This window comes from Haliaeetus albicilla, chromosome 8 (assembly GCF_947461875.1).
Source record: "Haliaeetus albicilla chromosome 8, bHalAlb1.1, whole genome shotgun sequence".
NCBI lineage: Eukaryota > Metazoa > Chordata > Aves > Accipitriformes > Accipitridae > Haliaeetus > Haliaeetus albicilla.
In genome coordinates this window covers 24,800,731-24,813,228 of record NC_091490.1, presented here as the reverse complement: position 1 = coordinate 24,813,228, position 12,498 = coordinate 24,800,731, and the positions used below count along the sequence as shown (strand labels likewise).

Genomic DNA, 12,498 nt, shown 5'->3' with positions numbered 1-12,498 from the left:
TGATGATGTCACTGTTAAAGGTAACTGTTCTGTAAATAGATGACAAAATCATGTAACTGATGCTACTATGTTTGAGTTTCTTTTCTCATGCTCCTCAGTTATGTCTTATTTATCTTGGATTCTGTTTAACTCAGAGTATTGCATACATATGGGCTGCAGAACTGTGTTCAAAGTCTATTAAGTATTCCTGTATTAATGTGCTGTGTGTTTACAATATTGGTGAATGCTCTCTTATTTTTAGAAGTTAATTCTATCTATAGAGGTGACTCTGTAGGGAGACCAATATTCTTGCATATAATGTGACACCTATACTACTGCATAGCATTGCACCATTTGTCAAATAAGGGGTACCTGGTCTGCCCAGGCAAAATTGTTTTTCATTCTCTATGGAGGCAGCAGTTCTGGCAGTCCACCAGGTACAACAGGACATAGAATTTCAAAATTGCAGATAACAACTACTGAAAGCCCTAACAATTAAAGATAATGGAAATGTGATTTGGCAATGTTTAAAATGTTCTTTTTGGTGCCTTTAAAATAACGAGAAGTGAAAGTATTATGAGCTAATCCATGTTTAATGGAACTTCAAGCAGGTGTCCAGCATAAAGGAACGTAGCTTTGCTACTATTTATCAGTGAAGTACCATTAAATTTGGGGGGAAAACTTCTATATGCATTTTATTTATATGTAGAAATATTATACAAATGTGCAAGTGAGATTAGTCGTAGTAGTATTTTATAAGCACTGGAAAAAAAATACATTGATATTTTATTAAAATGTTTTTCCTCTCCTGTTTTAGTTACCTACCATGGTTTGAGGTATACTACAAGCTCCTAAATACCCTGGCAGATTATTTGGCTAAAGAACAGGTAATTTTAGATATTCTATTTCTTTGTGTAAAATATTTTCCTTTAAATAATAGTCACCATTTGAAGTGCTGTAAAGTGATTCCATACCGTTTAAAATTTTATTAGAATTTAGGAAGAAGTTTTTACATTCATCATATTGAAATTCAGAGAATCTGAACATACAGCTGCTGCCACTGTTACTTGAATCCTGCATTAATCTTAAAAAGCTGCTGAGAATATACCTTTATAAAGTGTCAGTCTTAGCATAAACAAGTCCTGGGTGAAGTGTGAGCAAAGTGTCACATCACTGGAGATCTGTATGACGTATTGATTGTAAACTGTAGATCTCTGGAACTATCTGATTATCAGTTACAAACACTTTTTTTCAGAAGTGCGTAAAATATGATGTACTGTTTCACCCTTCATATTAACTAAAAACTACCTCTTGTAATTCTGTCATCTCAACTAGCAAGACAAAATTACTTACAGCATTTGGTGAAGAATCATGATAGTTTAGTTTGCATATTCATGAGCAATTAAACATATTCCGGGATTACGCAGGAAAGGAAATACTGGCATCTGTCTTTACTGAGAACATTAAAGCTATACCTTTCTGCTTTAACTATATTAGTCGACTAGATTGTAATTAAAAAAAAAAAAAAAAGGCATCAGTAGTCAGCCATATGCTGTAGACTGGAAAAGCTGACATTTCAAGAATATATGAACTATAGGATAAGCAATTATTGTGCATTATAATAAATGCACTATAGACAATGGTGATATTTTATGTAAAAAGAAAATTCAGTAGGAAAGTTTGGTGTTAGCTGTGTTTAAATAAAGTGTGGAATATGTTTAAGTCTTACAAGTGGTTTAATGACACTCTGGTTTTGGCCCCAATTTCACTGTAGTAATAAAAATTGTTACTAAGGTGGTATTTGACAGAAGGGGTAGGGATTGTCTTCTCCTTTGTTTCTTGATCAGATATTCTGGCATTGCACCTATTACTGCAACCAATTTAAGTTGCTGGGTTGTAAGTTTGTTGTCCTATATGCTGAGAAAACTGTTTTGATGGGTCAGAATGTTTTAGCAGTGTACAGGAGTATTTTGTTGTATTGCCTAGTGCCATATCTGTTGCTGAGGAGGCTGTTAGAGGACATTGCTCCCTCCTGGCCCAGGCACTTTGTGTCTAACCAAGAGCTGGACCCAAAGTCTTGTTTACTAGCATGAGATCCAGTAACATCATCACTCTTGCAGGGAGAGGTGGAAGCTTCCTGCAAACTCAATATGTTTAAAAGCTGGACCTGGCTTGTCACTGATATTTTTGGTTTTACTTTGACAACAAAAAGAATGTAATCTCCATGAACAAAAACCCTAAACTGAATGAAAATCCTAAACCAAACAAAAACTCCATCTGCATCTCTTTCCCAAGTAAATGTCTCTTTTAGAGATCAAGGTGGGGGATCCTAGTTAAATCTGGTAGCTGCATGTACTTTTTAGCAAACCTTATTAACTGTTTTATGTGCTCTGATTAATCATTTTAAAAGTATAAAATATAGCTACGTAGCTGCATATTTAGTAAAACTTTGAATAGACAAATATCATAGCTAACAGTTTTAGGATGATGTCCAAGATGCACAGACAAGCTAGATGTGTTAACACTATTTTCAGCTGCAAATGTGGTTCATTCAAGGAGTGTATGGGGAAGTACGTAAGAGATTGACTTAACTTGCAGATGCAATCATTTGCTGAGATACAAAGTTGGCCTGAATTTTATACTTAGTATTTAAATACTTCACTGCGAATTGCAATTGTCTTTCTCGTTAAATACATATATATATATCTTTGTCAATATATAGTTTGATGTGTAGTAAATGGTAATTAGTCAGTTTTTATGCAATAATTAACTACCTTTAAAAAATATTCCCTATAGGAAAATGACTCAAACGATTTGTTAAAATCATTGTATAGCCATCCTGTGCCAAAGGCGAATGCTTTAGTCAGTTTAAGTGTGGTAAGTATTCTCTGTTTAACTCCTATTACTGACTATAAAGAAGTAACTAAGGTTGAAATTAAAAAAAAATAAAATCTCTTTGTAAAGAGTAAACTTATGTTGCTTCCCATCATTAACTGGCTTGGGCGCGTGGTTTTTTTTTTTTTTTTTTCTTTCTGTGCAGAGTAGTTTGTCTCATGTTGTTGTCTTAAAGTTATAAAGAAGCAGAAATTTGATTTTTGCTCTGTGGATGAGAAAGTAAACTGCAGTGGGATCTGGCAGTGCTAGAACTACTTTTTTGTGTTTCCAGCAATTTCATGTAGATAATTTTGGTTTCTCCTGCTGTGAATCAGGAGACACTAACTCTGTTTTATTGCCTCTTATGTCTGAGTAGGTAGACTTGCAGGATTGGACAAAAATCTATGTAAGCTGGCTTCTTTCCCATCTGCCTTCCTCTTCTTCTTAGTTATGCCTAGTTTTGCTTGATCATGCAAAAGTGCTGTAGGAAAGATAGAAGTGTACTGCATTACATGAAACTTTCAGCACATCTAGGTGGAAGAACATGTCTATGCCTACCTTGCTTTTGTGCTCTGACTTTTTGTGATGTGGGACTGGACATTTACTGGAAAGTGAGCCTGTCACTGTTAGAGTGACTGAAGTTTTTAACAGAAATAACATATGGACGCATGTTTAAATACATTTGTAGAGCCTGCATGAAATGTAAAGCCTCTACAGAGCCTCTGCTGTCTCTGAGACATTGTTGATGCTCACCACATCTGTACAATTACTGCACGCATAGGTAACTGTGTGCAAATAACTGTTTCTTGATTGAACTATCATAATTTGCAGGGCACAGAAAGAAGTGATATTGTAAAGGCTTCCCCTATGCACATACTGAAAGACCATTAGATTATTTATCTTGACCTTATTTTTGTCATTTCCTGTTATTTTTAACTCATTTGTTTTAGAATTGAGCCCAATACTTTGAGTAAAGTAAGCACAGACTCTAGAAAAGCATCTGGCCCTATTATGAAGGCATACAGTAATGGAGAGTCTACTACTTCTGTGCCAGTAGTTACTCACACTTGCTGCTTAACATAATGCTACTTTTATTTTATTTTAATTTGTCATGTTTCAGATTCCTTGTTATGCTTTTTTCTCTCTAGGCTATAGAGGCCTAATACTTTTCCCCCTTGAACAGTGCTAATCCACTGTATTTGGAAGTCCCTCCAGTCTTGTGTGTTGTTTTTCACCAGAACAACGTACTGGTTTTTGAGGCTGCAGTTGGAATTGTTTCTGTTGCTAAGTTTTTTCTTTCTGTTGTCAGTGTGATATTTTCAAGTTATTTTTCAGTTCATAGTACCTTTGCCAAGAATACTTCTGTATATCAAATAATATTTTGCTATCATTAATTACAGTATTATAATCAATTCTAATTTGGCAACACTAAAACACTTTTTATAAAGTCCTTTAAAAATCCTGCTGTGTTTCAGAGGGACAGAGAGAAGTTGTAAAGATATTTTGCCTTGCATTTCTTGCAGTGTTACTGCCTTTTGCTATCAGTGTTGCAATTTGTCTTGCATAGAACTTGCCTACCTCAAAACGAATGTTGTGATGAACCTGGAAATGGATGTTGTGGTGAATACATCTGGCAATACTGGGATGACAAATTGCTTGCAATAAAGTTGATGCTTGCTAGTTTTATTTCAATATTATCTGACTTCAGATTTTTTTTTCTTTTAATCAATTGTCTCTTGTTCCCAGTAGCTTGTTACATCAAAGAGTTTTGTAATCTTTTTTTAGCTGACCAGTGATTATCTAAACACAGGCCTCCTGCCAAATGCTTGGCAGCAGGTACAGTCAAGCAAATATTACGGGTTCAGATGGGGCAGAGCAGGAAGGAATAGGTTAGCCTGAATCGGAATGCTTGTTGGATCTACAGGTATCTCTGGTTTTGTAATGCTTAGCGCTGTAGGGAGCAGGGAAATGTTTATGGCCACTTACAACTCTAACTTTGTGTGCCTAGTCTTTTATATTGATGTTCCTTTCTTGCTCCTCATATATTATAAATAAGCTAGACTGGAACTGTCTAGTAATAGACTTAAAAAGAAGTTACAGTTGGAAATAGTAGTAATGACATCATAAGGTGGCTTTTCATTGTGCCAGGATGAGTCTAGTTCAAATTTCATGATGCAGAATTAAAAAGATCCCTCTGCCCATTTACTCAGGTATGCTGCAGAGTAAGGCTCATAGACATTGAAGCGAGGTTTAGATGGCAGGCCACAATGGTACTTAGGATTGCATGTATATAATCATGCATAAATTGTGCCCAGTATCTGGATACATGGTGTTTCCTGGTAATCCTTGGTCAGGAGGATGCCAAAATGCCTTGGTCCAGTTAGGGACCAAGTTCGACTCTCACCTATTGCTCCCAGTAACAAATATTCTGCAGCTGAAATTTATGAGGGGTGATCATTCATTCTATGAAATGGGAGCTTAAATATAATTTGGGTCACTTTTACCCATAGAGGGCTAACAAAAGTGATTTTTTTTTTTTTTTTTTTTCCTTCTCCCTCCCCCCTCCCCCTTATTTGTTGTTGGAAAAGCTAGCTAAGTCTGAATTCAAATTGGGGAGGAATACAAAGAATAAAACAATTTCAGCCAATAGTTTAAACATGGAATATTACAAGCATTAGAGTCGGCTTTGGAAAACTAAAAAGTCAATTGTTCAATCTTTCTCTCATCTTGTATAAGAACCAGGGGATGATTTTTGCAAGTGAGCAAGTTTTGAAAAAACAGCCTTGTCTTGTATCGGTGAGTTTAAAAGGCACTGACAATCTAAAGCCTATTGTAATTAAAGAAATAATTACTTGCTATAGGATATCTCTTGATTTCAGACTTATTTATACCTGTCCTTTGGGAAATTCTGCTGTTGTCCTTGGCCTAAAAGCGCAGTCTAATATTAATGTACCTATTCTGTTTAAATCAATCTAACTTCAGAGCTATGTGTGTGTGCATCATAATCCTTTTGTAAAAACCGCAACCAAAATCAAACCCTTAAATTGGTGAACAAAATTTGCATTTTCTAGTGTCCTTTTTAGAGAAGACTTTATACAGGACAGCAACTATTAATTTAGTATCTCTTCCAAGGTTGTACATCTTCCTAAGGGAGCTCACAAAGATGTGCAAGGACTCCATACCACATTATTTTTGCTGCTTTATGACTCTTAATGACTGCAGTAATGGGCCTTTGCTTCTCATAGTTCTGACTTCCTTTTCTGTTTAATGAGTGAAATATTATTACTTTGTTAATTATAAATAATTACTTCTCTAAGTTACTAACTTCATTACTCAGAAGTCTTTTGATAAATATTCTGTGACCTTATTACATATAGGAAATAATTTTCTGTTCTCACTGTACTTCTGAAGAATGTAGGCATTCCATTAATCTGAATATTTTCCTGTTCTTGACTAGTGGAAAAAATCTTAGCTTTTTTTTTTTTTTTGCATCACTGATGCAAAACAATAACCTGGGATATTTATTGTGCAAGTGCTATGATGTTTATGGGATGCCTTTTTTAAGCCAATTTTTTTTTTCTTAAATTTTAAACTATTGCCAAATGACCTAATTTGTGGGGAAAATTTTCTATTAAATGTATTAAGCTGGTTTAATAAGTCTCCTACACTGAGTTAATAGTATTAATACTTTTTTTTTTTTTTGCTTGAACACAAGACACATTTAATATCTTATAGGCTTCCTTTATGTTTTGGTATTTTTTTTTCAAGTTTGACTTGAAAACAAACCGTGTCTTTGTGTTGTTAATTATAATTTTAAGGTACACCGTAAAACCAAAGAAAGTCTATGAAAAATGTCAATATTCCATTAAAAACAAATGAAAGTTAAAAAGTCAATAATTATCACATTTACTTAGTATGCACTAAGGTTTTTTGTCCTTCAAGATTTAGACTAATATGCAAGAATGCCTTAAAATTACTGAGCTAAATCCACATCTGACAACTACTAAATGCACTGGATTAATGAGAATAATTTAAATTGCATCTGTTTTTAGTTTAATCCATTTTATATTTACATCCTAGATGGCCTCAAACTAAGACGCATAAAATTGTTAATGTATTTCATAAATGATTGAATCTCCAGCTGTCAGAGCTTGCATTTCTGTTAGCACATTTTTGATTCAAAGATGTTTGGAAAGAGAAGAGAATGTATATCAAGTAATAATATTTCTATTCTAATTAATTTTCTCATGTGAGTGATTTTTTTCCTTTTCCATTCTAAATTTACATTTTCTCCATTAACTTTTTTTGGTTGCAATTTTAAAATCAATGCTACTCTCAGGCTTGTGACAACATTTAAAGCTGGTTTAACTTCAGTGTTATTTCAAAACTGCAGCCCAGCGTTTTGTTTCCTTGGTTTGTGTGCTGTGCTGAACCAGAGCTTGTAATTTCGTGTCGTGATCTGCTTAATTCTTTGTCTAGTAGTGGTAAGAATGCTATTGGAAAAATGGCTATTTGCTTAAACAAAGATGGGGATGGAAATCCTAAATGCTGGATTTTTTAAAAAAGAATTTTTGGTTTCTGTTTGCATAAATTATTAATTATTTTTCCCCATTGATTAGCACTCGTATTTCATTACTCCTGATATAACTGGATTGCCAACAATCCCTGAAAGTGTAAGTATGCAGTTTCTTTTTTAAATATTTAGGAGAAATATCAACCTCATTCTGTGGCTAGGGCTGAACTCTGCTTTTATCAATAGGAGATTTTTTTTTTTCCCCCAAGACTTTTTAGAATATGATTGATGTCTATTATTACAACCTTTAGCTAGCAGTTATGTTGCATTCATCATGAACCCATTTTAAAGCATTAACAGAGCATTTCTGACCACTGCTATATCCACCCTTTGTTCATAATTACTTGGCTTGTTTGCATTTATTGGGATTATTTCTGTAAAATGTATTTTACTTCCGCACCTCGTGTTATTTGAATACCTGCCCTTTAAAAACTGCATTGCTAAGCTGCAAATTCAGCTATCAAGATATGCAGGTATTTTTTGTGTCAGAAGGTATTGTTTCAGGCTTTCTGAAAATATGCCGTACCTGCTTACATTTGGATGGTAACCATGCACCAGGAATGGTGGTTGTTGTTGTTATTACTAGTTCTTTTTTCTTTTTTTTTTTCTTTTAAATGAAGACTTGCATTCTGTAGATGCTAAATCCTTGGCGGTGCTGTGGGTAGATGGCAAATGTGAAATCTCAGGTCATGTTCTCTTTGATGTGTTTAGCTGGATCACATCTAATAGAAGAGCTTTGAAACTTTCTGCTTTCCACTCCTGCATTTAAATCTGGAATTGAACCTGGATGTATAGATGTGCATTTTTTACACTTTCAAATAGTAACTTCCTTCTGAAAGTTAAGCTGTTTGAGGGTTTGCTACCGTACAAAATCATGCCGTACCGCAGAACTCGTTCCTGGTAGGTGTTGCGGCGTTTGTGCAGAAAGCATGACAGAAGTGTGCTCACAGCCTCTGCGGTGGTGCATTGGCGAGGGGCGGTAGGAAAGGCGTCCGGATCGCCTGCTTCCGTGCTGCAGCTGAGAGGGGAGGTTTTCCACCTCGGCGTGCTGGGAGGGCAGCGGCTCCTGGGGTGCAGGGTGGGACCCATGAGGGAAGGAAATGGAGCCGGGGAAACCTAGGCTGGCGAGGAGCGGTAGGGTGCTTGTAGTGGAGAGGAGGCCTGCGGGTACGTCTGTGGTGGCGGAAAGCAGTCTGCGCCAGGGACCCAGGGGAGACGGAGCAGCCCGCAGTGCAACCCAGAAAACTACGGAAAGTTGCTGGGTAGAGGCATAAAAGAGAGGACCCTTGTTGCAAGGGCTCTTTGGGCAGGACAGGACTTAGTTTTCAAATGTTTATTTTCAGCTGTTCCACCCTATGGGTTCAGTTCCTCTAGTTTGAAGAATTCTCTTGTTCCAGCTTATTATTTGGGGTTTTAACACAACATAGGTTTGGAGGTTAGAAGGTGTGTTATGTGTTCATCTTGAAAATGTGGGAAAGCTTCAGTCCATCAGACCTCTGGCTGATGGAGGACCTTGCGATGGTGCCACTGGGGATTTATTTTTCTGATTCTGTGGGAGAAGGGAAAAGTAATTTTCAAGGTGCCTTTCTATAATTATTTTTTACTCCATTTATAAAAGTCTCATCTTTCCGGTATAAATCAAAATAGTATGGAACTAATGGAGGGGTAGAACGCGCAGGGAGTGAAGAGATGTAATTACAGTAAATTAGCAATAAAATTAATTTTCTTGTCCTTTGTTGTAAGATTCACATATTTCAGGGGCAGTAACTTTTCAGATGTAATGCAGAAATAACTGTCACTGTTTCCCAAAGATATATTGGCCTGTACAAGATTGCAAACTCTTTTTACCACAGCTGTTGCAACACAGAATCGGCACACCATTATCAACTACAGCGTTGAGGGTCTCTGAGGTAAACTGGGCTCAAATTATCATGATGCGTCAGCCTCTGACAACCAGTTAAAAGTAGCACTTGAAAGACCAGAGTTCCTTTCTAAATGGAGTGTTTGTAGCCTCAAAGCTCTTGGTTTTATTTCTTCCAAAATTTTATGCAGCATGTACCAAGAATAACTCTATACTTGTGTCTTTGAATCAACAATGCATTTCTGAATTCACATGAAACTGGATCATCCATTGGATCTTTGTCTTGTCAATATCTTTTTTTTTTTTTATTTAACATTGCAATATGTCCAAAAAGGAGGTCAACCTTCTGATCATCATCTGGGCTTTAACTGAAGTTAGCTTTTCATATAGTAGAGTCTGTAAAGAGATAAACCAACAGGTGGTGAGCAGCAGCTCTGCCCCACGCCACGCTCCCTGACTGTGGAGGGCCATGAGCTGGAGAGGCCACAGCCGGCTGCCATGTCCTGGCCCCCACAGAGGGGGTGCCGGCAGTTGCGGGGGGATCACCCTGCTCTAAAGCCTTTACCGCTTACCTTGCCCTCGCTGTTTTTTCAGGGGTGTGTTACCTTGCTGCCATGTGTTGGCCACATCCGATATAGACTAACAGTTTCACTGTTCAGATTTCTGTCCTTGGGTTGGGGCATATAGTTGATAGACCATCTACATTAATGTTCAGTAATATGTTGTTCTTAAGAAGAGATGAGTAAGAGTTCTGATTGCAGATACAATAATGAATGTGTGAAACTAAACATTTTGTTTATTGTGGGGTGTATTAGTATATTTTCATACATACTCTCTAACATTTACAGAAATTTTCTGTTGTCCTAGGCATTTTTGCTGGTAGCTTTTTTAGCTTATTCAGAACTTGTATTTCTCTGGCACTGTGCCGTGCAGAAATACTGTTAAGTTCAGCTGGAACACAGAGATCTCAACCTCCCCCCCCCCCCCCCCCCCCCCCCCGCCTTTTCTCTTTTTCCTCCAGTTCTGTGTTGTCTGAACTATAGATAAGAGGTGCTGGTGACTTTACTTTTCATTAAACCCCACAGTGGGGATGGCAGTAGGGTTCTTGGGGGCGAAAACAGTGGCTGCAGGAAGGACCCAGTACTTACCAGCAGTGCTGCTGGATGTTTGATGTCCTGGCACATACAGGTCAAGCAAAAGCGTGGTGTTTTTCAACAAGCTGTTTGGTTGTACTTGAAGTAGAATAAAATGTGTTGGCTTCGGGAGAGCCTGGCAAAATAGCAGAGTTTTATTATTGTAGCTATGACAGAACAGTTATTGCAGTGGTGGAAAATCTGTTCCTGGGCTGGAAGTAATGGTTACCTTAATAGCATATGATGCTATTGATATAATACTACATTTCATATTTTTTCAAATTTGAAAAAAATAAAAACAAAGGCAAATATAAATTCACAAGCTTAATCAAGTAAGCAAAATAGTAATAACTCACACCAAAGTTAGTTTTTCATTGGCTTTAAAACCCAATCAATTATTCTTAAAGCATACAAATTTTAATGCAAAAGGACTTCTTACATAGTTTGGTGTTGGTTTTTTTTTCCCATCTACTAATTGGAAAAAATTTTTTGAGTGATATATAAAATGTTCCACTTAGCTATTACTGTTGCTATATTGTTAACATCTTATTTATTTAAACAGAGAAACCTCACTGAATATTTTGTTGCTGTGGATGTGAACAACATGCTGCAACTTTATGCCAGTATGTTGCATGAGAGACGAATCATTATTACCTCTAGCAAACTAAGCACTGTAAGTACTTCACACATCTCCTTTTAAGTAGAATATATTGAGCATTTCAGAAATGACCTGCAGACATTTGTGGGTTTAGATATGTTCCATGTGTACTTATGAGACAATATCTACATACTTTTCTGATATATGGTTTTAGTCTGGCTCTTGAAGTACAAAAGTCTGATTTATATAAGACCTACTCAGATACATTAAGTCAGGTTAATTATTTTTCTTATCAGGAGATGAGAGTTCTTTAACTCTCCTGAGTTCATTTCTGTGCCTTCTAACCTAAAAAGAATTCTTAAGGGCTATTATAAGATCTTTATTATTCACTTGTGGCTTATTCCATTGGAGCTACTTGAAAGAAATCAAGGGTCCATAATAATAGCTGCTATCCTAACCTGGTAATAGGTAGATTCATCTTTGTTAGAGTGGTTTGGGAGTGCATACTGTAATAGCTCTGATTTAGAGCAGCTCTTCAGACTGATAATAATGTACAACTCAAAATAACATTTTTTTTTTATTATTAAAGGTTTTAGGCTACTGCCCACATTAAAAAGTTTTTTTTTTCCCCTTATGCCTGCTTAGACTGCTTAATAAAAGAACGTTGTGTTTCGTTTTGAAAATATACCTAAATATTCAGATGTTATTTTGTTTTACTCTTCACAGAATCTTATGAGTTTTTAAAATACCCTATATTTTGAAAATATTCCCAAGATTAATTTTGCATTAGTACAAGACTGTCACTTTATAACCAACTTTCATCATAGAGTATATTTGTTACGCTGAATGTTTAGCCTGAATGTTTAGCCTGTAAAGCGTAGTCATTGAAAATACCTTTTTTTTTTTTTTCAACAGTACTGCATAAAACTTTTTGTTTAATATGCTTTCTGTTGTGGAAAATCAACTTTATGCTCCTGAACAGTGCTAATTCTACTACCAAATAAATGAACAGTTATTTTCAACACATAGGTACAAAGTTGGATATAGTACTAAAAATTTATATTTTCAAAGACTTGCAGGTGCTGGTTTCCAATACATATGTGTGCATGTAAGGAGTGAGAATTTTTGGATTATAAATAGTGGATAAAACCCCTTTAAATTCTTCTGAGTCAAAAGTAAGTCGAAGATGGAGAAGATTCAGAATGCCATAGAAGGCTGACAGGTTTTACAATTCTAGGTGGTAGTAGCAATTATATAACCGCCTTATTATTTTTTTAAACACCACAGTGTTGGGTCCCTCAATCTGCAATCACTGTTGCAGTTAGGGGAATGCAGTAAGACAGCACTTTACCAGTGGTTTGCAGAATATGGAGCTAAGTAAGTCTGTGGTGACTGGAGAGTAAAGGAGACATGGGGTAATGTAAGCAGAGGCCACATGAACAACTGAAAAACAGAAAAACAAGTAGTGAATGAGTATAAG

General features: G+C 36.2%; 1 protein-coding gene across 8 annotated transcripts in view; it reads left to right on the top strand.

Moving 5' to 3' along the window:
• The window catches only part of DENND1B (DENN domain containing 1B), a 171,892-nt gene that overhangs the window by 82,565 nt on the left and 76,829 nt on the right, over positions 1 to 12,498 (top strand). For 5 of the 8 annotated variants that reach the window (XR_011325803.1, XM_069789372.1, XM_069789370.1 and 2 more), the window contains exons 6-10: positions 797 to 866; positions 2,776 to 2,856; positions 5,590 to 5,649; positions 7,473 to 7,526; positions 10,983 to 11,093. Coding sequence is in view for 7 of the 8 variants with exons in the window: in XM_069789372.1 (XP_069645473.1) it covers positions 797 to 866; positions 2,776 to 2,856; positions 5,590 to 5,649; positions 7,473 to 7,526; positions 10,983 to 11,093 (376 nt within the window). In the remaining variant the exon portion in view is untranslated. The remainder of the gene's footprint in view (positions 1 to 796; positions 867 to 2,775; positions 2,857 to 5,589; positions 5,650 to 7,472; positions 7,527 to 10,982; positions 11,094 to 12,498) is intronic. The other 3 variants (XM_069789369.1, XM_069789371.1, XM_069789373.1) reach the window with 3 other exon arrangements.